The sequence below is a fragment of the Nasonia vitripennis genome, chromosome 2, assembly GCF_009193385.2.
Source record: "Nasonia vitripennis strain AsymCx chromosome 2, Nvit_psr_1.1, whole genome shotgun sequence".
Classification (NCBI taxonomy): domain Eukaryota; kingdom Metazoa; phylum Arthropoda; class Insecta; order Hymenoptera; family Pteromalidae; genus Nasonia; species Nasonia vitripennis.
Genome location: NC_045758.1, coordinates 6,517,295 through 6,544,988, shown reverse-complemented (window position 1 = coordinate 6,544,988; position 27,694 = coordinate 6,517,295). Strand labels below are relative to the sequence as shown.

The window sequence follows — 27,694 nt, the reverse complement described above, 5'->3', positions numbered from 1 at the left end:
GCTCTCCCCTAGCAACTATTGTCGCGAAGAAAATCCTCGGGCTTTTCACTCTCATTCAGCGCAAACAATGCCCCCCTATCCTTCCCTTCTCTCGCTCTTTTTAATCCTAATTTTCGCGCGAAAAACTGATCCCTGACATTTGGCCTAGCGCACACGGACGCGTGCGGCAACGGCGACGGCAGTTCAAATATTTGTCGGCGTAGCCTCATTTTGCCGTGTATTGCAAAGGTTGAGCGAGAGAGAACGGGAGAACGTCGACGCGCGCGACGAAGGCAGCTCAGCGCAAAATCAATTTGTCATTCAAATTGCGCGCACGAGCGCGATTCTCCGTTTGATCGCGGCTGCTCTCCTTGTTTATCCGATTAAATCCGCAGCTGGGCGCAGTTTCTTCGCGCCTTTTTCTCTCTACCTCTATATACTGCTCTCGCCTATATCATGATTCAGCAGCAGCAGCAGCAGCAGCTCTCGAGTGCGCTGCACCGCGAGAGAGCTCTACATATACCTATATATATATATATATATATACTCCCAAGGGAGTTTATGACCGCAGAGCAGAATTTCCGGCGGTATGTGTACAGCAGCAGTTCTCTCTCTCTCTCTCTCTCTCCCTGCGCGTGTTTATCTTGGACTAGGCTAATGTTTTTCGCGCGCGCGAGAGTCTACGTAGTTACAGGAGGAGCCAATTATCGAGTAGTGAGAGCTCGGCGTACTTTTTGCGGATTTAACGAGTTGCGTCTAATGAAAAATAAGCTCTCACGTCGTTTCGGCTGTTTTAACGAGCCGCCGGAAATTGTTAAACCCTATCCGACATTACAAACTTTGCGCTCTCGCGCTGGCTGTAGCTCACAGGTACGGCGGCTTTTCTCCTGGGCGTAGCCGCCACCGCCGTCCTCGCTCAGGGTTAAACGAGTTAGACTTTGCGCTACGCGCGGGAAACGCTAACTTTAAGCAGTAAATGAATTGAGTAGACGAGGCAGATGAGCTTCTCTCTCTCTCTCTCTCTCTCTCTCGGCTTCTCATCCTCAGCTCTCTCTGAAATCATTTTATTCGGCCGTCGTCGCATAATTTTTTCTCTCCTTCTTTTTTTTTCCTTCACAACTCGACGGCAGCAGCCACCGCGGCGCTGCTTTTCAAATTAATCAAACTCGTCGAGCTGGCTGGGGGACAGCTGCGTATCTATAGACACAGTCGCACAGCGAAAGGATAAGCTCTCTGCAGAATGGAACTATCCGTGGGGCAGAGAGGTGGCGATTAACGTGCGCTCGCGCGCGCGAGAGGGGAATCCAGGTCAAGCTAGCCGCTTTTCGCGAGCAATCGAATAGTGGCCCTCTGACTCGATTAACTTCCGGTCGAAGAAGCGCCGATTGTTTAGCACAGAGAGAGAGAGAGAGAGAGAGAGAGAGAGAGAGAGGGGGCTCACACCCTCTCCTCTCCTCTCTTTCATCAAAGCTCAAAGCCGAGGGAGGACGAATTGCAGAAGAAATTCAGCTGAATCAAGTCGGCGCGCGCTTCGCTGAAAGGACGGTATATAGGTGTCGAGTAGTCCCGTGGACTTTAAGCGCGATTAAAATCGGGCTCTTTCACCTGTTCATTTTCCCCGAGCGAAAATAAAAGTCGCGAGAGAAAGAAAAATAAAGAAGTCCGGCGGCGGCAGCCCTGTTTCAACTGAGCTACTCCACTTCCCCGGGGAAATGTGGCAAACGAAGAGGAGAGAGAGAGAGAGAGAGAGAGAGAGAGCGAGGGCTCTGTGCAGCAGCAGTAGTCGCCAAATTCCAGGCTGATTCGTGGAATTAAACGCTTCTGTCGCATCGCCGAATCCGTTTAACGGAGCCATTTCGTACTGGCGCCGCCACAGCGCCATTCATCTGCTTGCCATATCCGCAGCTGTGTTCGTGTTAGCGCGCGCGTGTGTGTGTATGTTCGTCTCTGTCTCTCGGCTCTCGCATCCATTTCCGTCTTGGTCCCTCACGCTCGGCTAAAGTTAAGCTAAACCAATAGCTCTCCCTCTCTCGCTCTGCAGCAGCAGTGGGACGTAAGCTTAATGGCAGCCACTAGAGGAGCAATGATTCCTGAGCCCCTGATTCTCCAGTGTGGGCGTCGCACTGCTGCTTTAATAATGCCAATCGCAGCGCTTGCTAAAAAGATGAGCCGCTTTCTCTCTCAGCTCTCCGTCGCAGCATGGTACGTGTAATTGCGTTAACGTCCAGCAGCAGCAGCATCAGCGCCGGCTGCGGAGAAGGCCAAGAGAGAGAGAGGGAGAGAGAGAGAGAGAGAGAGAGAGAGTATCGGACCGAGGCATTATCCGTCTCTGCAGTGTGGAGGTTCGCCGGTTCTCTTCTCATCAGGCTCTTGCTTTACGCTGCGCGCTATATGGTATAGAGCGAGCGGCAGGGCTGCACAGTACGCGCCAAGCGACCAAGCAGCTAGTCCCGGCTTTGATAATGCTGATTGGAGTTTGGCTTGGCCGAGGCGCTGCTGTGCCGGCTATCCTCCGCTCTCTCTCTCTCTCTCTCTCTCTCTCTCTCTCTCTCCCTCTCTCTGCAATTACTGCATCTTGTTTCACGGCTCCAATGGATTGCATCCACCCTGCGGAGCTCTGCTCAGAGAGCTTGCGCTCGCTACATACACACCTATGCCTGCGCACGCATATAGTTATAATGGCAGGGAGAGCAAGTGTCAAATCGGCCGAACAATGAAAGCAATTAACCTGCAGCGCTACTACTGCTGCTACGAGCAGAGAGTTAAAAAGCTGAAAAACCGAGGCTGCTGCTGCTGCTGCGGCGCGCTGAAATAATTAACGGACGATCCAACTTTAATGAGAAAGTTCCCGCGGTTAGTCAATAGTTTGCGCCTGGCATACACTCCCTCTGTTCTCTCTCTCTCTCTCTCTCTCTCTCTCTCTCTCCCTCTCTCCAAAGATGGAAATATCTCTCTCGTCGGCGGTGGTGGCGGCGGTAGACAAGGATAAGCTTCTTCTTCTTTCGCTGCGCGAGGATTGTTTAGTCTCTGTATCAATTGAATTTCACAGCTAGCTTCGTCCCTTCCCGCGCGGCTGCTAATATTGGTGTCGCGCAAACAGTTTGGTCTCGCAGCTGCAGCGCGGCTAAACTCGGGTCAGTTTCGAGGAGAGCTTTCTCTCTCTCTCTCTCTCTCTCTCTCTCTCTCTCCCCCCACGGATTTCCGGCAAGTTTGCCAAAGTGAAATTTACGGCGGGGACCGCTACGCCGCAGAGCCGCGAGCTTTTACTTAATATTCCGATGACACGAAGCTCCCTCTCTCTCTCTATCCCGATGTGAAAAATCAGAAGCATTTACAATCTCGCCGAGCGGGGGATAGAAAAGAACGGTGCTGCAGCTTCTTCCCTTTGAATTTTTCGCGCAACCCGCGCGCGCTGCTCCTTTGTGTTTCTCTTTCCGCGCGCCCATTTATTCCGCGGCTGCTGCGGATCGAAAAACTTTTCGACAAGATGAAATGCAGATTGCGCGAGCGCGGGCCCTTTGAAAAGAATATTCGTGTATACTGCATTATAAACGAGCCGCGACGAATTTCGGTTAAATAAATAAATAAATATACGTATATTCGCTCGATTGTGTATATGTTAATATAAAAGCTGCGCTGCATCGCGCTCGTATATGTGCATGTATGGATAAACAAGCGTCAAAGCGCGCGTGGGCGGCGTTAAGCACACAGGCGCGCGAAAGATAAATAATTCATGCGTACATACGCGGCATATTTGTTTTTCTGCATCACACGCTCATACGAAGCAGCAGCAGCAGCAGCGGCAGCAGCGGTGACGGCGGCAGAGCGGCAGCTCATTCGTCACGTTTCAATATATAACTATGAGCGAGTAGGCCCGTGCGGAATGTCGCCTTGCAGGAGAGAGAGAGAGAGAGAGAGAGAGAGAGAGAGAGAGAGAGAGGGACCAGAAGAGCGGAATTCCCAAGGGTGAAAAACGACTTTTACTCTTTGAGGGAGGCAAGTTCGAAGGCAAGTGCCCTCAATTTCTCATCCGTTTGCGCTGACGATGTAGCAGCTGTGTACCTATAGCGCGACACGTCGACGGCAGCAGCAGCAGCAGCAGCTACTCTTTCTCTCTCTCACTCGCTCGCTCGCTTCCTCTACGCCGCGGAGTAGAGCTTTTCAGGCCGCAGCAGCGATGAAATGGATTTCCCCTCTAATCGAGCAACGAGTAATATCGAGCGCCGCAGCTGCGCGCGCAGAGAGAGAGAGAGAGAGAGAGAGAGAGAGAGAGAGAGAGAGAGAGAGCTGATTTATTAGCTAAATCTCTCCGGGCCGCGCGCGCGTGTTTTACCTAAACTTTTCGCTCGATGTATGCGCAAGATGTGTATTTTTCACACACAGGCATGTTATACAATAGAGCCCTACGGGTGTCTGCATGGGTGTATAGCTATATACGTATACACACGCATGCGGGTGTGTAGAGCAGCGATGGAAACCGCAGAGTCGCGACAAATGCGCGCGTGGGTCGGGCGCAAGTTGCGCGATAAGTTAGGCGAGAGCGAGCTGCTGGGAAGTATAGTTCTCTGCGAGGGAGAGTAGAGAGTGTCGACAGTGACCGTTCGGCTCTCCGCGCTTGGTTTCCACTGCTGTTGCTCGAAACTCGAAAACTCGACGGGGGGCGCCGCCAGCGCCTGTGTGAAATAAAATCGATATGCCCGGCTCTCTCTCTCTCTCTGCACACTCTGCACTTTTAACTCGCTTCTGCGGAGCGATATAGCCCCGTTGCATCCTTATGTGTCTAGTATACTACTACTACTACTACTGGTGTATAGTGAGCGGCCGTGACGTACGGCCTCTCGCGCTTTTTCCCCGTATGCGCGGACGCTAATTAAAACTTTATTTCGACGCGGGCGTTTCATCTTCCTCTGAATTTTCTTGCGACGCGCGCCGGGCTTCTCTCATTTTATTTTCTCGAAGAGAGAGAGAGAGGGAGAGAGAGAGAACGGAACGTGAGGAGAATAAGAGCCGGACATACGCGCTGGAATTCTCTCTCCGATGATATGGGATATATTTACTCTACTTTTTCTCTCGCTCTCCGCGCACACGGGCTTTTTCTTACGCACCGATAAAAATAAGGTCGTTTGAAAAATGTCCCCCGCCTTGTTTATCCGCATAGAGACACCTGCGTGTCGTCTCTATAGAGCTCTCCGTGTAATTACGATCAGCCGGCGAGTAAGACGGATGACAAATGCGCTACGTCGTCGCGGGACTTTTTATCGTCGCTTGAATTCGCGAGTTTTATTCGACGGTCGAAAGAGAGAGAGAGAGAGAGAGAGAGAGAGAGAGAGAGAGAAGCGAGACCCTACTTTGAATTCCGCTGCAGCCCCGACGCTCTCGCTTATTTACATAAGAAAAGTAGCGGCATGTTTATTCGAGCCGAGGGCGGAGTATACGCGCGTATTCGTAGGTATAGCGCGCGCAGCCATTGAAATTTCATAATAAATGTCGCTCTGGGAATGAAGATGGAGCGAGAGAGCGGCGCACACGTGCGCGCCGTCGCTTTTCGACTTTTGAATAAAAGCGAGAGCCCGCACCTCCATACTCTCTCTCTCTCTCTCTCTCTCTCTCTCTTCCCTGGCGTTGTTCTTGCCGCCGAGAGAGAGAGAGAGAGAGAGAGAGAGATTACTTGGCGGGCAGTTCGGAACTACTCGACAACTTCATCGGCGGCCGCAAAAAAGATTCATTAGACCCTCGGCTCTCTCGCTCTCTCTCTCTCTCACGCTCTCTCTCACTCTCTCTCTCTCTCTCTCACACGCGAACGCATTAGTTGCGGAATTTCGAGAGCTAGTCGCGACTGTGCCCGTATATATACGCCCAGCTGCACACGCGTTATATAGATATACACTTCTGAGTAGCAGCGAGCGAGAGCGCAGAGAGCAGCAGCACGTGCTCGTATCATCCGCCGAGGGAGCCTCAAGGGAGTGTAACCCCTTCAGCGGGAAACTCTCACTACAGCAGCGGAGCAGCAGCAGCACAGCCTTCATCCACTTCATCCAGCTTCTCGTGTCGAGGGCGTCGGGGCTACTCCCTCTCTCAGCTATAGACTAAATCAAGTTCCTCTTTCTCTTTTTTTTCGCAGCGCTATGCATTTTTCTCGCGCGCGCAGATTTGGATGTACAGAGAGAGAGAGAGAGAGAGAGAGAGAGAGAGTAGTGTCTGCAGGGTGAGGGAGACAGTCTAACCGCGGATCGATCCGAGTAGAGCGAGCTTTAGTCTCGATGAGACTCGAATAATTCCCGGCGCCGCGCGCTGTGCTCACGGATAATTAAGGAAGTTTTGTCGGGACAATCAGGGAGAAGGAAGCCCGTTCTGGTTTCTCGATTTTGCGATGAGCTCGATGTCGCTGCTGCTGCTGCCGCTGCTAGTGGTCTACCCGAGGAATGTCAATACTACCGGCGAACTTTGCTGCGATTGCAGTACGTAGCTGTGTTCCCCTCGACGTCTCTGCTACGAAAATACGTCGGGCTGTTTACCAACTTTGCCCCGTCGTCCGTCGCGTCTTTTTCATATTTTCGATAGAGTTATACAGCCTCTTTCCATATACGACCCACACACTGCGGGGCGGTCTGTGTGTGAAAAGATGCACACGTGGGTTATCCGCCCCGCGCGAGCGCGGCGCCATTGTGCATTAGTCACGGGTCACTTCAAGCTAGCTGCTCTCTCTCTCTCTCTCTCTCTCTCTCTCAAAGTGCCGCTCCTCGCGCGAGCGCGTGTATGTGGTGTGCACACAAAAATAACACGCCGGCGAAAAAGCCGCGACAAAGACCTTTTCTTTGCCAAGGCGTCGTTGCCGCACACTTCACTGGCGCTCTGTGTGTGTGTGTGTGTGTGGGGGTCAACTGCTTTTTAGCTATAATAATTATTATACACACTATACGCTCGCTCTATCTCTCGAAGCACGAGGTTGTGTATAGCGTTCAATTAAAAGGACGTTAATGAGAATCGAGTGCGCATTATATTGCGCGTGCGACGGAGCTTATTCCACACACGCATATCGGGGGCGGGAGAGTTCGGTTTGTAGTATTTAATCAATGCGAACTTGATGGATCGAATAAATATTTCCCTAATTAATGCCTCGCGCGCGTCTAATTGAGGCTATTCCGGTCCGCGAACGAATATTCGGGGCGAGTATTTAATTAACGACCGCGTCCTCCGCCTACGTCTATCGCAATTGCCATTATTTTCGTATACATACAGCGCGCAAATCCACATCTCGCTCTCTCGAATCGTACAATTATAACGAGAGAGAGAGAGAGAGAGAGAGAGAAAAATTGCTATTCACGTGAGCGCTCGCGTATTTTTTTCCTGGGCTTTGCCGACAGAGAGGAGAATTCGGGGAACGCGAGGGGACCTTTAAATGATTTCCGACATCGGCGAAAAATCAGCGGGGGAGAAAGTCGTCGTCGTCGTCGTCAGCGCTCAAAGAGTCGCGCAGTGTCGGGGAAACATGAGAGAGAGAGAGAGAGAGAGAGAGAGAGAGAGAGAGAGAGAGAGCTTGCGCCCTATCTGTAGGCCATGCACGGATGAAATTCTGAATGGTAACAACCCCTTTAAAAGTCACATTGCTTTGCATTCCTCGTTCCGTCCTCTCTCTGCGGCTCCTGCACGCCGTAGAGAGGGAGAATAGGATATTCGCGACGCTGCGGTGCGACTGGTACTCTTTTTATTTTCCTCCTTCGCTTCCCTTCTTCTTCTTCTTCTTCTTCTTCTTCTTCTTCTTCTTCCAGCTCCTCTTCCTCCTGCTGCGCGCGACTATATCCTTTGGCATAATCCGCGACGACGTCGGCGGTGGCGACCTACAGGCTGCATACTTGATTCCACTTAATTAGAGTCGTTTAACGCTTTGCGGGCGAGCGAGCGGGAATTTAAAATTTCTTCCTATTATTCTTGGCTTCGCTTCTTCCTCTCTTGGCTGCTCCTGTATATGGCAGATAAGCCGTGTATAAGAGTATATATAGCTTCTTTGTATAGATAGCCGCGTAATGGATGAGTGAAAAGCAAGAAGCAGTGATAAGCTCGGCGCTGTGTGTATGTGTGTGTATATACATCATATTGGAGGGCTGCGCGCAGGTTATATATAGGATCCCCTCGCTTGCCGCCAATGCCGCCACAATCTAGGCATTATCGCGCGCGGGCGCGTATAGAGCGAAACGCAAATGCTCGCGGCGGCGGCGGCGGCGGCGGCGGCGGCGGCTCGAGAGACCAGACTCCATCTGGATTATCTTCACTGATTTAATTTATTACCGGCTGATATTACCGGCTGATATAGTCGCTCGCTCTCTCGTCGGCTCCTGAGTTATGGCTGCTTACAAAGGCCAAGAGAGCTGCCGCCACCGCCGGGAGAATTAAGAGCCGCCTACGCCGTTATATACACACATACACCCACGTACGCATATAAAGCAATTTCATCGCTCGCTCGTCCTCGTCCTCGTCGTCGACGTCGTATATGGGATTTCGTTTGTATTCGCGCGTCTATTAGGCACAACTAGAGAGTGAGGTGAGCCGTAATAACGATCGGGGGCTCGTTCGAGTCCGAGCTATTTCATCGCATCTCCTTACTCGGATACCTTATGGCCTCGTTATCTTGAAAGGCCGCCGCGCTCGCTCTCTCTCTCTCTCTCTCTCTCTCTCTCTCTCGGGTCGTCGCGCGCGGCGCTCCAGCCGCCGAGAGAGACGTGTGCAGCCCTCCCCCCCTCTCTCTCTCTCTCTCTCTCTCTGGCACCTATCGTTACGACTACTGCTACGGCACTGCCAGACTGCGCGCGACTGTTGAAAATCATATTTTTCTCGCGGCGGATTTGTAATTTGCCGAAAATACGAGTTGCCCGTGCACGCGCGCGGGAAAAGTTATGCGCGCTGCGAAATGAGCTCTCCCTCGGCATAATATATTAGGGGGATGCTACCGGCGCTATACTGCTGCAGCCGTTACTTCTAATATCGCCAAGTCAGAGAGTAGAGGGGCATTCCTTTCCACTAACTTTGTATAAAACTCGAGTGAGCGCGCGTCCGAGAGAGGGAGTATCTATAGCAGTATAGCTCTCTGCTCGGTCTGAAGGTATCGCGTCGATGCTGGTTAATAATCGCAGACCCAGGGGAGAGAGAGAGAGAGAGAGCCGCTGAGCCATTATCGCTGGCGCGTAAATCACAAAAGCGCCAAACATTCGTTAGCCAGGACGCGGAGCATGAAATACCGGGAACAAGCGCCTATTCGTTCGCTCTCATCTCGTGTATAGCTGCCTTTGCTGCATGCAGCAGTAGCAGTCGAGAGCAACCCGTATACCTAGTTCCGCTTGGCGAAGCAAATTCGTCCTATTGGCTTTACCGCGCTACTACTCGTCTGCAGCTCGCGCGCGTATCTAGACTGGAAAGAGCGACTTACTCTTGTGTGCTGCGCGTGGGTGTGTGGAATGCGAAATATATTAGCGAGCATTTGTGCGAGCTTTGTGCGAGCATTTTTCAAGAAAACTCACCCTCTCCTCTATACAGGCTTGTACTGTAGAGCTTTGAGAGTCGGTTGCTCTCTCTCTCTCTCTCTCTCTGCGGTGTTGCCGACGCGCAGTTATCCAATTGCCGGGGATATGCCGACAATCAAATTTCCCTGCTATTCGAGCTCGCCGGCTTAACTCTCCATGGCCATGGAGAGAGAGAGAGAGAGAGAGAGCGCGCTGCCCTCTCGTAATGTTTCTCACTGCTATTCCCCCGCGCAGCAGCAGCAACAGCAGCTCGTTCATTCTCGCGGCGTCGGCGGTGGCCATCATAGCGCTAACTGTGTTTCGCCTTAATTAATGTCTAATTGGAAATTTTGCTCGGGGCCTGTGTAAGCGGCCAGCCGCGCGTGTACCAATAAAAGCTCGTTCCGCCGCGACCCCGAATTTGACGATCTCTATGCGCTTCGGCGCCACGGATATATAGAGGCTTTTCCAATCATGTCGCGTAGAGTATATAGAGCTGCTGTAGAGCAGCAGTCGCTGTATGACGATTGGATTAACTCGCTTGATCTTCTAGCTGCCGAGCGCGCGCGCGCGCGATCGCGGAAATGTGAAAAACTTTGAGACGGAAAAAGTTGGCCGATCTATACTTATTTACCTTGATCAGCGGCGGCAGCGCTAAGGCAGCGACTCTCTTTTTCTCCTTTTATTAATCAACGAGTTATTTGCTGCGCGGAGCTGCTACGACGGCAGTAGAGAGACGAGGGCCGTAAGCAGATGGCAAGCGAAGAAGATTGCCACTGCAGAGAGAGAGAGAGAGAGAGAGAGAGAGAGAGCTGCGCGCTCCGTAGCTCCTTATTCGCTTTCCAATTATATTACGCCCTCTCACTCGCTCTCTCTTCCTCTGTGTTGGAGCGGCTGCTTTTGAAGTAGCTGCTACACAGCTTGCGCCGCCGCGGCTCACTTGAAATTTCCATTTCTTTCGCGCCACAGCCAACGCGATACACGCGCCGTGCACACAGTGTGGCTGAAATGGATTTTCAATAAAGCAAAAAGTTTTGAATTTCGTTAGAGGGAGAATGGCAGTAGTATAGCTAGTCGTGGCGGCGGCCGCTTGAAAAACGGGGTCGCGAGCCGTTGTACAAGGGGCCGCCGACGGCGCGCGCGGAGAGAGTCGGTATGAGAGAGGGAGAGGAAAATTTAACGGGCTTGGAAAATTATCGGAAATGTTTCGGCCCGGCAATATCAGCCCCGGATATGCCGGACTGATAAAGCGAAGAGAGCGAGGAGCGTGTGCACTCTCGGATATTAAACGCGTCCCCCCCCCCCCTACTTTTCAACACTTGGCCCCCCATATACTATACCGAGAGCGCGAATTATTATTATTCCAGATCCTTGCGCTTATATTGGCTCCTAATCTCTATGCAAAGGCGCGGCGCTCTCGATTATTATTATTATTTTTATTGGCTAGGGGACGAGCTCCTTCGATCGCTGTTATAAACGCCGGACAGCTCTCGCTCTATATAGGGGGGCTGACTGCCTATAACGAAATAATCGAGCCCATTCACGAGGCTGCGGCCGCACATCCCTCTCTCTCTCTCTCTCTCTCTCTCTCGCTGTTATTCCTGTCCGACAAAAGATCGCCGTACACGCGAGCGGCGATGCAGCTTTTAGCTATAGCCCCCTATCCGGAAAGTTTAAATTCACTTGGCCGCGGCATACATTTAAACTTTTTTCCCGCGCGTGACGTGTACAGGGGGGGGGGGATTCGAAATAAGTCGGTATAATGCATCGGCGTCCAGATTCGAGGCGAAGCTCGTCGCGGGGGAGGAACATTTCCATGTAAGAAGCTTTGTATAGTTGAAGCGCAACTCTCGTAGCTGCAGTGTGTCAACAAAGTTTGCGCGCGCGTCGGCAGCGTCTAATGAGCTTTCATGTTGCCGCGAATGGCCGTCGCGTCGCAGCTTCGGAGAAAAAAAGAAAATTCAATTACCCCACGCGGCCTTGCGCACTGATGTGTATACGCGTACGAAAGCTCTTTCGCGTCGATATTGCCCTAGCGAGGAAGGAGAGTACAGAGAGAGAGAGAGAGAGAGAAAGAGAGCGCTGAGTCGGTCGAAATTTTCAGCCGTGCAGCCAACTTTTCCGAGATTGCCCCCGCCTCTCTCTCGCGAACGATGACAATAAAACGATCGACGGCGGCGTAGCAGCAGCGAAAAGTGGAATAGTCAAAATAGTCGAAATTCCTCGCTCTCTCTCTTTTCCCTCGGAATTATGCACACCTGGATAACTACGTGCGCGTATAGAGGAGAGGGAGGAACAAAGGTAAAATATGATATTGCTCGAGAGAGGGAGAGAGAGAGAGAGAGAGGAAAGCCGTGCGAGGGAACAAATGAGAAAGCCGAGAGCTTATATTGCGTGGAAATATCAGCTCGAATCACAGAGAGCGAGTGCACAGACAGGAGAGGAGCAGGAAGAGAGCGAGAGGAAGGAAGGAAGTTGACTCGGCGCTAGTGCGCGCGCTGCGCAGCTTTTACTCTTTATTTCCTCGCGCTACCGCCGTAGAGAGGAGGAGTAGGAGGCGAAATAAAAGTTTGCTCGCAGGCGAAATCGTCCAAGTACGTACTCGTCTTTTCAGGCGGCGAACCGCTTCGGAACTTTCGATACGCCTTTCAAAAATTTCAGTCCTTTCCGAATCTCGCTCCCACTCCCTGTCCCAGTGTGTGCGGCTGCAAAGAGCTCCCGCCCGCCCCCCACCCCCCCCACCCCTCTCTGTATGTATATATCGAGGTGGAATAGGTGGAGAGATGAAGTAGAAGTAGGCGAGTGAAAAAGAGCAGAAGCGGCCTGGATATGGCACACACCCACACACAGAGCTACAGACTGAGTGATTCGTTTCTTGTTTTGTCATATCTCGACTGCTGCTGCTGCTGCTGCTGCTGCTGTGCGCAGGTATACAGCTGCGGCGAAACTTATTCCCAAACAGCGGTGCTGCTACAGCTGCGAGTAACAAGTTGCGCGGGGCCGCAAAAAGTGAATTACACTTTCACGGATCGATGCAGCTTTCCGCGCAATACACACGCCCGCACGAGAGAGAGAGAGAGAGAGAGAGAGAGAGAGAGAGAGAGAGAGAGAGATGATCAGGGAGAGCTGAATTTAAAGTCGCGTTTAATTAGCATTTAGCGGTGCAGCGCGCGAGAGCATCGAGAGAAGGGGGGAAACTGCATTGTCGGCGGAAAATCGGGGCTGCTGTAGCGCAGCGCGAAACGCGATAGCCGCACGGCTCCGCTGCGCAAAGATTCCCGGCTCCGATTTCCGAGCCGTACACTCGGCCATATTTCAATCAGCTCGACCGGTTGAAAATTTCATTACGCAACGCCCGCGTTACATAATACTAATGGAAAATCCGGCTGCACATTTATATCGCTGTACGCGTATACACACACTGGTCGAGGAGAGAGAGAGAGGGAGCTGAGGGTGTCGGGTGTAAAATAAATAAAAGGCTAAATAATTGATGGCACGAGAGGGAGAGACGAATACCCGCTCGCTCTCGCAGTTTGAAAGTTCGGAATGCCTCGGTCCATAGTAGAACGCTCGGGAATTCCGTGAGCTTGAATTCTCGATTCCTCGCTTTTCCATTTTCAGAGAACGGCAAGCGCGCGCGGAGATACGAGTACAGTGTAGAGCTTTATTCTATAGATCTGCGCAGCAGTTCGGTTCAGTTCTGTGTCTCGCTCTCGTCTATACACCGCGTGCGGCTCGCTCGCTCTCTTTCTCTCTCCCTCTCGGCAGGTTTACAGAGAGGGAGACGACGACGACGACGACGACGCCTGTGTACTGCAACGATAGAGCAAACTTGGCGTCGAACAGCTGTGGGGAATGTATCGTCGTTATTTGTTCTCGAGCGAACTTCCTCTCTCTCTCTCTCTCTCTCTCTCTCTCTCTCTCTCTCTGCAGCTATAGCTCGCTGGCTCCGTTCTTGCGTGGCGACCGAAAGACATCGCTCGGCATTACCTGCCAGCGTTCCTTGTCATTTAACACGTCCCAGTAACGAGGCTAACCGGCAGCCAGTTTATGGCTCCGGAGCTTTTCACCTTCCGCTAGATACTCTCTCTCTCTCTCTCTCTCTCTCCTCTCGGCTTCCTTCCTTCCTTCCTTCCTTCCTCACTTTTCTCTTTCCTATATATACCTACCTATACGCTATATAGCTTGCACCAACAAATGGAATTTCATACTCGGCCCCCCGCGCGCCATTCATCTTGGGGCTATAGCTGCTTTTTATGAAAAATTAAACTGTTGCTCGGAAATTAAAACACTTATCGTTATTAATGCTCGACCCGCGCCGCCTCGGAATATTTTTCTCATCTCGGTAAATATTTTTCAAGCGACCTCTGCTGCGCTGTACACTGCGCGGTTAGCCTGAATATTTGATATCGCACTGGCTTGCACTCCTATGCTCGGTGTATAATTAGACAACAACCAGTGCTCGTGCGCGCGTGCGAGGGACAGAATTTTTCCTACAAATATGATACGAGTGTGAGAGAGAGAGAGAGAATCTCTGCCAGAGCGGAGGATGAGATCGCGCTGAGAGAGTCAACCGATTTCCCCCGAGAGAGAGAGAGAGCCTAGAGTAAATATCTCGCGCGCGCGGAGAGCTCGACGCTAAGCGGAATTGAATAAACATTTTTCCGCAAACAGAGCCGACAATAGCAGGGAATTTAAAAGTCGCTGAGCCGAGAGCACAGGTGCAGCGCACTTGAAAAACTGCCGCAGCCAAAATTGAATATTGTCCTTTCTTATTCGCTTCCTTCCTTCCTTCCTTCCTTCCTTCCTTCCCTCCTTTTTCATATTCTATATAGCCGTCGCTGGAATTGCCGCCGCCGCAGTTATCGAGAGCCCGCGCCTTATCCCAACCCTCTCTCTCTCTCTCTTTATATATATAATATAGGAAGAGCCAATAACACATCGAGGCGGGATAAATTAGCGAGATAGAGCGCGCGCCAGAGAAACGGTCTACAGAGAGAGAGAGAGAGAGAGAAAGAGAGAGAGAGCAGTAGTTTGAGGATTTCTTAGCTTTGGACTTTCGACTTGTCTTTCTCGCTGTGCAGCTTTGCTTCCTTATCGGAAAGACCCTTCCTCGCTCCCCGGGGAGATCCGCCGCTACCGCCGCGCGCTACTGCGATCTAAGCTTTCCGGCGGCAAGCCCGTGATTTAAATATCACTCCTGGGAGTAGACGGCCGGAAAGCCGCGTTCGCCTTCGCGAGTTTGCGCGCGCGCGCGCGCGCTCGCGGCGGCGGTTACCGCGATCCGTCTCGAGCATGCATTTATGGATGCAGCAGCGGCCTAATCCTCTCTGCCTCCCCGGAAGAAGAAGAGAAAGAAGAGAGCGCGGGGAAAAAAAGATACACTGGCCTAATGTCGATTTCCACTGTTCCAGAGTTGCCGGATGACAAAAACGAGCGCAGCAGCAGCAGCAGCGACGGCGGCGGTGGCGGCAGCGTTATATTAGTCATGAGCCAGGCTGCGCCAGCCAGCAGCAGCGGAATAAAAAGAAAGGAAGGAGCAGCAGTGCAGTGGCTGCTGCAGCAACTCGAGTGCGGCCGGCTTTGAATTTTGAATAGAGAAAAAATAATTGCGCTGCCGGAAATGAATAATTCAGGGAGTCCGCGGCGGCCGCCCTGACAGCCCTGCATACACACTGCGCCGCAGCGAGAGCTAGAGAGCGAGCGAGCTTAACACACGACTGGCAGAGCCTGCCAGTGAGAGACAACCAGTGCACTGGAGCCGGGCAGCGAGGTCAATTCATTGACCTTTGCGCCGCCTCCAGCCGAGCGAGCGGCAAACATTAGCAGGCAGGGCGAGAAGCGCGTCACCTTCCTCGAGCACCCCATCCAATTGGCCGCTGCTGCCGCGGCGGCCGCCGACTCTTGCGAAGCCTGCAGCATCTCCTCCTCGAGCTTCTACGTACTGCCGCCGAGCATCTACGGCCAAGACGACGACGAGCAGGACGAGGAGCCTGAGCCGGACGAGGAGGAGGAAGAGGAGGACGACGACGGCCAAGACGAGGAGGAGGAGGAGGAGGACGAGCAGCAGCCCCAGCACCAGCACCCGCACCAGCAGCCGCACCAGCACCCGCACCAGCACCCGCACCAGCACCCGCACCACCACCGGGAGCTCGCCGAGATGGAGAAGGACCCGAGACAGCCCGCCGGCTGCTACCGGGCCTACGAGGGTCTCAAGTCCACCAACAACGGCAACACCTCCTCGCTGAAGCGACCCGCCGGCGCCGGCATGCACCACCACCAGGGCAAGCAGCCCCAGCACCCGCATCAGCACGAGCCGCCGAGCAGCCAGAGTTCGCAGGTGCGCTGCCTCTGCTTCGGCGGCGTGCCCGACAAGGCCAGCCGACACTCCTTCCTCAAGGGCTGCCTCATCAACCTGGCCATCTGCGTGATCCTCGTCCTTTACACGCTCCTCGGCAGCTTCATCTTCCTCTACATAGAGGGCTCCAGCGACTCGCCGCCGCCCCTCCACCCGCGCGGCGTGCCGCACCACGTGTCCGCCCGCAACAACGCCACCTGGCTCAATCAGGTATGCGCTAGAAAAACGTAGACTCCCCGAGCTTAGGTTGGTTGCTTATACGCCAGTCCCTTGTTGCAGATCAACGAGGCGCGGGTCCACACGGTGGAGAACCTCTGGAACACGACGGTCAAGCTGAACATCCTCTACCACGAGAACTGGACGAGACTGGCGTCCGAGGAGATCGCCAGGTTTCAGGACCAGCTGATCAGGACGCTGACGGACAACCTGATGTCGGGCTCGATCACGCACACCGGCAGCGCCGACGTCACCGGCCAGAAGATCGTACACTACGAGTGGAACTTTGCCAGAGCCTTCCTCTACTCGCTCACCGTCCTCACCACCATAGGTACTGTGTTCAAGCTGAATTGTGTACAATCTCGAACTAGCCTAGGTCGCGTCCTTGCATCTCGGCGCTTCGCGAATAATGCCGCTTCAGTTTCAGTCCGGGCTTTGAGCGCAGCCGGCCCACGTAAGAGCAAACGAAACTCGCTATTTGCACGTAATTAGTGGGTCAAGCTTTAGGCGTCGCGCAGACAGCCAGCCAGATAATTACTGCAAGCAAATACTATACAATTTAACTCCCCAAAGAGTCTCTCCTATCCTATCCAATCTCCAGCTGCGTTTGAGCTGCGCGCGCGGCCGCCGCACACAGCTCTCAGTTAGCACTCTCCTCTATTTAACAAACTAAATACCATTCGACGCGCCGAGCGAGCGCGGAGAAAAATGACTGCGGCTGCAGATTCTCTCGCTCTCTGCCATCGAAGCGAGAGATAGAGAGCTAGCGAGCGAGAAAGTGGAGAGCCGGGAATAATGTAAGCGAGTCGAAAGAAAAGCGTAACCATCGGATTGCCGCCGGGAGCCAAATTAATCCGATTCCGTAGTCCATCTAGCTTTTCTCCCGCGCTCTCGCGAAAAGCCACTCAACTTTTTACTTATTCCTTCGCGCAGCGCAGCAGCAGCAGCAGCTCCTCTTCTTCCCTTTCCTTATTTAGCTATGCCCTTACTTTTCTTCGCTTAAATCGCTCGCGCGTATATACGTATATATGCGAGCTGCCGTGCACCATAGCCCGCAGGCAGATACAGTAGGGCGCTCGCTCCTTTCTCTCGGCAGGGCTTCTTTCTTCTTTCTTCTGTGCAGCGGCAGCGCACTTATTTACGCAAAGTATTGCGCTACTTTTTATCGCTTCGTTCAAGCATAAAAATATTGTTCTCCCCGGCTTCGAGCCCGGCTTCTCATTCTAAACGACTGGGCGCCGCCGCGCGACACAAAGTTGCACCTAGCTTAGTTAAAAGTTTTCAGCAGCCGTTAAGGCGATCAATAAATAGCTTTTCGCCCAGCGCTATCTCGAATAAATTCCGCCTCGTTCTCTCTCTCTCTCTCTCTCTCTCTCTCTCTCTCTCTCTTTATTCCGTCGAAACTTTATTGTAAAAAATGATTCCTTTTATTTCTCGCGCTCCACTGACGCATGCGCGCGCAAGGAAACGGGCGGTATAGGAGGAGACGGCCGTCGTCGTCGCCTGGATCGAGAGAGATGGAAAAAATAGAGTAAGAGGCTGCCGGCGCGCCCGCCCCCGCACCAGGGCAAACACGAACCAGGCTAAGATATGCAAACACCCTGCGGCTCGTCGACGTAGCCGCTTTGACGCCACTTCTCTCTCTCTCTCTCTCTCTCTCTCTCTCTCTCTCTCTCTCTACGAGAGACTGTAGTCGGTGCGCTGCTCCGTTAACGGGAATTTTCGTCAGGTTCTCTCTCTTTCTCTCGCGGATCAGATTTTTTCTCCCCCGTCACTCGACTCTCTTGTTTAAATTGCAGAGCCGAGGAAGAGAGAGAGGTAATAATTTTAGAAATTATAAGGAAAAGGAAAATATTGTGCGGTCTTGGGATTTTTCCGGGTTGCTCGCATATTTGGCTTGCTGCCTACAGAGGCGGCGCGTCGTCGATCCTGGACGCATACCAAGAAAGTGAAATAGCGCCCTATCGGCTATAGCTTTTTGCTTCCGCAAATATTGCGCGCCCCGCGCCGACAGCGCGGCTGTATAACGAACGCCTGCAATTTTTTCCCCTCCCTAATTCTCTCCTTTACATGCTCGATTATACGCGAGCTAGCTCTTCCAATGCCTATATACTCTGCAGCGATTGTTTTTGCGCGAGTTTAATAAAATCCGCTCTTTCTTCTAATATGATTCCCCCCGCGCGCGCTCGCGTTCTCTTTTTTCTCCCTCTCTTTCTATTATCGTCGCATTTGCTCGAGCATTTCACGACTCGCACAAATCTTTTGGGCCATGAAAAATTTTATTCCCCTTTTACCGACATCGTTCGACTTTTTCAAAGTATTCCGCGCGCGCACGCCCCCGACGCTGCTGCTCGGCGCAGTGGAAGAGCTCTCGCATTGGTCAGACATGAATGTAAAGTATAACGCTATTTCGCTGTTTTAGCTGTGCCGTGGCGCGCTGTATAAAGAGGAGGCGAGCAGAGAGCAGTGAGAGAGAGAGAGAGAGAGAGAGAGGGCGAGAGGAGGGAGGAAAAAAGAGGACGCGCGTAAGTACGTAAAAGAGAGCAGCTGGCAAGGGGAGATGGAAATAGTTTGGAAAAATTTTAATCAGGAGAAATCCAAGCTCTATCTCTCTTTCTCTCGCTCTCTCTCTCGCTCTCTCTCTCGCTCTCTCTCTCTCTCTCTCTCTCTCTGTTGCTGTTCGTCGGGTAAAAGACCTCTGGTTTCTCTAATGGATTGCTAGCCAGGCCGAGACTCTCTTCCTCTTGCTGCTGACGCCTAATCGCAATTTGTCGCCCTTCAAGTCCCGACTCCCTCTCTCTCTCTCTCTCTCTCTCTCCGCCTGTATAACTTTTCCCCTACACCTGCACTTTCATCTCCGCTGTCCGAAAAATCAACATTTAAAACTCCCGCCGCCGCCGCCGCCGCTGCTGATCAGAGAAAGAGAGAGGAGAAGTAGGAGAAAAAATCGTTTAATTAACTCGTACTTTTAATTTTCCCCGACTCTCTCACGCGCGATCTCAGGCCTTTAATAAGCAGCTAGCAGAGTGAGAGCAGCAGCAGCAGCAGCAGCAGCATCTCCTATATGAATGCTTAAAGCGCTGTTGCTGGCGGGCGCTGCAAGTACACTTGATTGAGCGATCGATTAAATGCGAGAAGGTGAGAGGGAGCGTTGGCGCTGGCGCTGCTGCGGCGAAATAACTTGGCTGAACTTAATTAAACCGGTGGATGCAAATGCAAGATGAAAAAGGGAAGAGCGAGAGGAGGGAGGGGGAGCAGGAAGTCGAGGGAGAAAGGTGCTTGCTCCGGCGACCGAAAATATCGTCAAAATATGCTAAGAGCAGAGAGCAGCTAGTCTCTCTAGCGATCTTAGCATAACAATGTCTCCGGCATTTCGTGCAAAACTCCCTGAATATGCAGGCAAGACGAACGGCTGCTGCTGCTAACGCTGCTGCTGCTCCGATTCCGCGACATTTTTCTTTTTCTTCTTCTTCTTCGTCTTCCCGGCTGCTGCAACGACGTCGCCAGTCGTCCTTTTATTTCGAGCACTTATAAAGCCATCATCGCAACTTTAACCCGAGCATTTGCATTAGAAATTGCTCCAGACACGCTGCTATCCCAGCTCCGATGCAGCAGCAGCAGCAGCAGCAGCGTTTAGTCGCGCAAGCGGTCAAGCGAGCGGCGAAACTTTATACATCCTGTAGACGAGAGAGAGAGAGAGAGAGAGAGAGAGAGAGAGAGAGAGCACAGCTCCGGCGCTTCATTTGCATGAGGACGAGAGCGGCGAAACGCTTTTTGCTGGCCCGCGACAGCTTACACGTGCGTTACACGCCGATTAATTCCCATCGATTCGCCCCCTTCCCTTCTCGCTCGTACGCGAAGGGGCTAATGGAATTTCTTAGCCAGTACACCAGGATCGTCTTGTTTTACGAGAGCAGCACGAAAAATTCAAAGCCTGCTGCAATTTCCTCTCGCCGCTGCGCAGTGTAATAGCTCTATTTTTTTTTCTCACAGAGCTAGCTTTACTACCGCTATGCGCGGCTCAATTTGCGAAAATATTGCTTTAAACGCTTTTTTATGCCTCGAGTTGAAATCTTAACGGCCGACGGGCTCTCTTTCATAGCGCGATTTGACCTTTTGTTGCATTATGCGCTCTCTCTCTCTCTCTCTCTCTCTCTCTCTCTCTCTCTCTCTCTCTCTCTCTCTCTCTCTATATCTATCTCTCTCGCATCGATCTGCGCGTATGCGGATGCAGCTGCGTGAGACGATTATGGGCATTTTTAGCTGCGCCGCCGCACACGCGCATAGAGCACACGTGACGGGAGTACGCTATGCTCCTCTCGCTCTCTCTCTCTCTCTCTCTCGTGATTCAAATTAATTTCACGTGCCACGAGCGCGCGAGCGCGGCCGATAATAAAAATTCAAGTGCTCACCCGTGGAACATCTGTCGACGGGCTCTAAAAATTTACTCACTCTGCGAGCGCGCGGCCGGCTATTATTTTCTTAATATCCAAACTTTCCGATATCGCCAATGAATACGTATACACCTATAGGGTATATATAGAGGAAGGGAAAAAGCTCGTAATGCCAAAGCACGAATCGAAGAAAATAAAGGAGCTCATAAAGCGAGTAGCCGCGAACGCGATAAAGGATTGGCTTTACTGCTCCAGCAGCAGAGGAAGAGAGAGAGAGAGAGAGAGAGAGAGAGAAAGCGCGGCAACAATCAGAGGTATTTCGAGTTTGCCGAATGGCTCGTAAATCGCCATTCTTTCGTGCTTATACGAGAAAGACCGCCGCCGCCGCATCATTAAGCTACAAAGCCGATAAATCAAAGCTCTCTCTCTCTCTCGTGTGTGTGTGTGTGTGTGTGTGTGTGTACCCGTACGTATAATAATAAAAAATAAATAATGCGATGCCGATTCCCGGCACGTCTGTAATTAGCTGTCCGATAGAAAATCAATGTCGGAACTATCTCTCCTCGCGCGCTTAGCTCGCCAGCCGAGCGCAAACTCGATTCCTTGCGCGCGAGAGCTATTTCCGCGGAAATTCTCCGCTGCTGCTCGGCCCGCAGTCCAGCGATAAATGCGCGACATGACTCGCGGCCTTAATCAAGCTTCCGTGTATATGTGTGTAGTATGGCTATGTTTCCTTCCCTCTCCGCCGGCGCGCAGATTCTTCATTAATTCCGAATGCAGCACCGCACGCACGAGGCTTACGCTTGTTCTTCTTCTTCTTCTTCTTCTTCTTCTTCTTCTTCTTCTTCTTCTACTTTTTGTTTTTACGAGCCTATAAACAACGCGTCCTTTTTCGATTATGGGAAACGTTCGCGTATACAGAGCCATAAGTGCGCCGATGAGTTATACGCCTCTCGCGCAGCTTTGTTTGCGCGCCGCGCTGCTGCAGTTTCAACTCGCGCTACAACCTATATATCATTGCCGCAACGAGAGAGCCGCCTTTCGCCCGAAACTACACTAGTCTCTCTCTCTCTCTCTCTCCGCACGTGAGCCGTTATTATATGATGTACAAGGGAAAAATCGCGGCTGCCGAGAGTTGCGGATTAATGCGATGAGAGTAGTAGTGAGCGCTGCAGCATCGATTCGGCGGCCAGTAGTGCAAGCCGCAAATACAAGCGGCGGTTAGTGCACTGGCAAAGTTGACGAGAGCGTTTATACGTGTACACACACACACGTAGGCAGATAGAGCAGTGTAGCTAGTGCGCGCGAGAGAGAGAGTTAATTACATCGCGCGCGCGCGCGCTTCGACAATAAGCGATCTCATGTCGCGTTATACTCTCTCTCGCTGGCTTTAATTAACGTCGAATTAATTTATATCGTCGATCATCAAAAGCCGTCAGTCGTACTACTACTACGACTATTTGTTTTCCAGTACTAGTGCCAGAGAGCCGCTGCTGTAGGGTATATAGTAGAATTTGTCGAGTAGGATATCCCCGGCGTTATCTGCTTGGCGGCCATAAAACCAGCCGCGCGCTATCTTCCTCTCTTTTCGCCCTCTCTCCCTCTCGGATAGTCCCCCATCCCTCACTGTCTCTCTATATTTCTGTTCCGCTGCGCGCAGCTGCAGGAGAGCCATATTTTTTATTGCCGACCGAAGATAAATGCGCGAGTAAGACAAACGCAGTGTGGTGGCCGACCACCCACAACTGCGTGGGTGGTTGGCTCCTCTTCCTGAATCATCATCATCCTAGTCGTCATCGGCCGCGGGATGTTTTTTCGGCTGGTGTTTATGGAGAGAGAGAGTCGTATCCATAGGAATTGACAGGAGGCAGCGGGTGTACACTATGCGTACACGGGGACTGCAGCGCGATTGTCTCTGCTCCGTTGAATGGAACAGGCCGCGGCGGCGTGTGTACTGGTGCAACCGGAGTAAGAGGAACAATACGAGGATAATCAACTGCTCGGCGGCAGGTTTAACGGATGGCACTCGGCATATATTAATTATTGCGCCCTCTCTCGCTGCCTCTCGTCGAAGCGAGCGCTCGTAGCATAAATTGCATTCCCGCACATACATTCCCGGCGGAGAGAGCAGCCGAGCGGCTCCTCGGCTTATGCGCTGCTCGCGTTTCCCTCTTGCATCTTATTTACCGATCCGACGCGTGCGCTGCCTGTATACAGTCGGCTTTTTATATATATATATATATACAGGCTAAAAACCGGCGGGAGCGACGAATTCCCGCGCGGAAATGAAGACGAGCGGAAGCAATTTAATATCCACCGCGACGACGTCCGGCCGCTGGATAAGTGCGTTAGCTCGTTATTCGACTGTATATACATATACGTATACCTCCATAAGCCGCCCCGACGATTTTCCTAACGGCGCTCGCGCCTAATCTCGTTTCGGCAGCTGCCGCTCGATAAGCTTGAGCGCTCCCTTTTTCGACTTGATTTCTCACTTTCCACACACAGTCAGGCAGACAGACGCCGCTCGGAGGGAGAAATAGAAATGAAAGCTAAATTGCAGGCCAATAAAGGTGAAAAGCGAAAAAAAAGCTCTCGCGGGTAGGGAAAAAAAGGCTATAGTCCTTTGTAGCCGCCGCCACCGCCGCCGCCGCTCTGTATCAGAGCGAAAGAGTATGCTCTTCCGGCAGTTGTGGAAGGATCAAAGCGCTTCTCTGTACTACCTCCCTTCCCCCCCCCCTCTCTCTCTCTCTCTCTCTCTCTCTCTCTACGTGCGAGCGCGCGAGATGGTACAGTAGCAGCTACTTTTTGCCACTCGCGAGAGAGCTCCGATAGAGCAAAGTAGCTGCACAGAGGAGGAGGTAGGACGACTGGAATTACCATAAAAATTAATGCCGACTCCCCCCCCTCCCCCCGCGCGAGTCCGTATAGAAAAGGGGACGACGAGGAGGAGGAGGAAAAAGCGGGGCCGGGGAACTTAATTATTGCCTCGTGTGTGAAATCGTCCGGAAATCTCTGGCGCCCGTTACAAGCCCCGCGACTATCGTTAAAGCTCAGCGCGATGGGCTTATTTCCCGTTCGCGAAAAACTGCAGTCGCTATAAACAATCGAGAGATGGAACGAGATGCGCTTATGTATATTTCAAAAGTTCAAATTCACGGGCTTGACAATCGGGAAACTGGCCGCAGTACACATAGAGAGAGAGAGAAAGAGAGCGGCGTGTATGGAGGGGGGCAGCGCCAGCCGAGCTTTATTGACCGTCGCGAATCGCGCGCATTCGCATAGCGTTTGTAGGTATACACACACGCTCACGTGTCCGTGTATACACGTATACAGCGGTGGAGGAGGTGCGCGGAGAGACGCAGTCTACTTTTAAACTTCCTAACGACGATATATTTTTTTCTCATCCTCATTCTCGTATTTTCATTTCCTCTCTCCTCCTGCAGCGCGCGCGCGCGCGCGCATCCTTCCATTCAGAGCTTTTCGTTTTATCTCGGCTCCTTTGTTCGAGACGTCATGAAACAATGAGGGCCTCATTGTTTCTCCCGCTGCAGCCAGGCCGCGTTCAAAGAAAACTTCACCCCCCCCCCTCTCGCTCCCTCTCTCGTTCTCACTCTAACCGAATGTTTTAATTAATCCTGAAACTGCTCGCGCGAGCCGGGCGGCCTTTTTTATATATTATACGCGCTTAATTTAATCAAAGCTCTCTCTTGCGCTCGCGAGCCCGGTGAGCGAACGGGAGCAATAACTCGTCGCCGACAGCTGATTAAAAAATAACAAATTGCAGCGCTGAAAAATAGTCTGCTCGCGACGTATATATACACACACGCACACACACACACACACATACAGGGGGAAAGCGTTGCTGCGATGCCGGGGGAAAATCCGCGGGCGAAAAAATCCTGTCGAATTAGCCGTGCATGTTCGCCACCGCACCGAGAGCATTTTTCAGCCCCTGTCAAACGCAACTCGCCGCGCAGCGTTTTACCCGCTCGCACAAAAATTCAGCACTCAGCGCTCGGCCCGTTCGCTCTCTCTCTCTCTCTCTCTCTCTCTCCCTCGTCGATGTTATTATATAGAGCGACGCGTGTGTATACGCACGCGGCTCTGTGTGTGTTTGCCAGCGTATAAATTTATTGTGATGGCGGCGGCGTCTTCTTGCGTCACGCGACGCGAGAGGAGAGCGGGAGAGAGCAATGAGGTAACGGTGTTACGCGAATATGCGCAATATATATGCGCGCGCGCGCGGATCGCAAATTGAATGCCGTTCTTAATTAAATTGAAATCCCTACTCCGCCGTGTGACCTAAAACAGGGGACGAGCTGCTGCTGCTGCTGCTGCTGCTGCTGCTGGGCTCCGCCTCCGCCTCCGTAGCTGCTACTGCTGCGTATAGATACTCTCGCACTGCACTGTGTGTACTCGCGCGCTCGCAGTATACTCAGTCTAGTCAAGCGCGCGCGGATGAATTTTAATCGAATAAGGCGCTAAATCACAACGGACCGAGCTTTTATGCCCCCCGCCGCTTTCTCTCGCGAGAAATTCATTAGCAAATTGTGTTGGGCCGCCGCCGACGATGCGACTCGCTCATACTACGTAATCTACTTTCCATTTGCCAAAAATCCATGTGCAACGGCCGAGAGAGAGAGAGGGAGAGAGCGAGGGATACCGTCGTATACAGCGCGCATACAGGCTAACTTTGAGGCATTAAAATAGCCGGGGTATTTAGGTTGCGAATAACACGGAAACCAACTCGACGTTTTATGGAATTTTTCTCGCGAGTGCAGGGCGCGGCGGCAGTGGTGTATACGCCCTTTTTCCTCTCTCTCTCTCTCTCTCTCTCTCTCTCTCTGCCGCCAGAGCTACGCGATAAAAGTTTACGCTCTTTCGAACTACCCGCTTAACTGTTTGTTTCCCCGGCTGCTGCTGCTGCTGCTGGGTATACCTCTGCGCTGCACCTTAAAGGGGGGTAGGCCGCTGCTGCCCCCTTTCTTTATTCTCCCCTTGCCGCTTTACAACATTTTACCTTACTGCGCCAGAGACGACCGGACTGTATATATAGGTGTATATAGAGGAGGCTTTTCCGCCGCTGATAAGGCAGCACTCGAGAGAGCGCACCCTCTGAATTGTGAAAACTTTCTCCGCGAAAAGAGTCCAATACGGCAGCGCGAGAATTAAGAAAATTTTCAAGCCCCGCGAAGCAGCTAATGAGCGCTAAATACGCCCTGAGAGAGAGAAAAAAGCTCGCACTGAGCTTTTCTTCATATTCCTCGCGGCGTATATGCAGCGTCGGCTGAAGATAAACGCCTTGGATTTCCGCATATCAATCATGTCGACGCCGGGGCTTTTATCTCGCGAGCTCCAGCTCTCTCCCCCTTGTACACGTATATAAACGCGCGAGGCGTCTGGCAAAAGAAAAAAGACGACCAGTGCTAATACCCACACTGTGCAGCGATACACGGCGCGAAAGAAGATGCTGCTGCTCCGCTTTACGGCGTCGATCCCCGATTGTCACACCTCATATTTTATTGCTCGAGAGAGAGAGAGAGAGAGAGAGAGAGAGGAGTCGGCCGATCGATTTTTTAAGTAGCTTAATGCGTCTCGGTCTACAGTCCGCGGTATTAAAGGGGCTTAGCCCCGACGCCGCGCTTATTCGCTCCCGTTCGGCGCGCAAAGTACCATTCAATATAGCGAGCGTCTATATCTATATATGGCTGATTTTTTTACACTTTTTGTCAGCATCAGCCGCACGAGCCTTAATTATTATATAGCCTTAATCCGGCGTATTTGCGGGGACGATTTAAAAGGCCAGCTCGCTCGCTTCTCGTCGTTCCATCGAGAGTTTTAAGAGTAACTGAAAGTTGCGCGACTTGTCGCTCGGCTCTCTCTCTCTCTCTCCCGGCCACTTTCATCGCTAGTTAACTTTATTAGCCGAGAGGAGCTGAGCGGCCTCCTCTCTCTCTCTCTCTCTCTCATTTGTTCCGCCTAATGAATTCTCGCGACTCGTTGAGCTCCGTTGCTGCTGCTACTACTACTGCGCTTTTTCCGCCCGTTCCAGCTCGGATGTCAGCGAGAGAGAGAGAGAGAGAACCCTCCAATTGTCCAGTCGCTCGGCTGCGCGTTATAAACGTAAAAAAGCCTCGTAGAGACGTCAGACGACGGGCGACAAAGCATCGGCCTATTGTTTAACGCTAGGGGGCGCTGCGGCACTAACGCGCGATAAGCTCTCTCTCCCTCCTGCTCTACTTCTTATCGCGCGACGCCGGCGGCAGCGGCAGGGGCTTTTTATGAATCTGCTCAATTGCTCGGCTCGCGAGCGCGTTATTATTAAACCGAGCGGAGAAAACAAATGACGGGACAAACTTATCAGAAGCTATATACTCCTTGGGGGAGGGGAGAGCGAAGATAGCGCTAATGCCGCTGTACACGTGTATATACTTATAGCAGCGGCGGAGCTTTCAAGTATTTACAAACAATAACGCCGAATTCCTCTCGCCCTTTCGCTAGAGCTACACACAGAATTCGGCTTATATTAAATCCGGCCGGATAAGCGCGCATGAGAAAGTTGCCTGGCTAGATACGTACATCCTATACGGCGAGGAATTCGCGCAGCTCCATCGTTGCAAACTCGCTGCTGCTTCTTCTCCTACTTCTTCTTCGCTTCTTTCCGCCTCTGGGCGCTCGCAGAGCCGTTTGATTTTCAGTCCGGGCGCGTCCGGCCCGATCATTGCCGCTCCATCAAGTCCGAGCTCTCTCGGCCCTGCCTCTGCGCACAGCCAGTCTGTGTGTATACGTGTGTATATCTAGCAAAAGGGGGAATAGCCGCCGCGACGCGGATATAATAGACGGCGCGTGTGCGCCCCGCGACCCAGCAGCAGCAGCCGCAGCAGCAGCACACAGACGATATCGTTCGCCAAATTGTATTAGCCATGCTGCACCAGACCTCTTTTCTATATAATACACTGGACACAGCGCTCTAGCTCGCTCTCTATCTATATCCTTTATAAACTCGACTTACCTGCGGCTAGCAACAATTACAATCGATATTCCATTTTTCTCCTTTTATACGCCGCTCGTAAGTCGGCCGCTTATCTCGGAGCTCGCACACGCGACACGCTCCACTCGTATATATATATAAGTGTATAGAGATCGCAGAGACGTTTGTGTATTTATGCTCTCTCTTTCTCTCGAAACATCTTGCCTGGCCGCTATTTTTCGATTTGCCCGCGCTCTCTTTTCCCATTTTATATATTGCC

At 52.2% G+C, this 27,694-nt stretch overlaps 1 protein-coding gene across 2 annotated transcripts in view; it reads left to right on the top strand.

Annotated features, from left to right (window-relative positions):
• The window catches only part of LOC100122767 (potassium channel subfamily K member 18), a 45,398-nt gene that overhangs the window by 8,862 nt on the left and 8,842 nt on the right, over nucleotides 1-27,694 (top strand). For both annotated transcript variants that reach the window (XM_008211617.4, XM_008211616.4), the window contains exons 2-3: nucleotides 14,888-16,041; nucleotides 16,111-16,378. In XM_008211617.4, coding sequence (XP_008209839.1) covers nucleotides 15,634-16,041; nucleotides 16,111-16,378 — 676 coding nt within the window. In that variant the 5' untranslated portion in view covers nucleotides 14,888-15,633. The remainder of the gene's footprint in view (nucleotides 1-14,887; nucleotides 16,042-16,110; nucleotides 16,379-27,694) is intronic.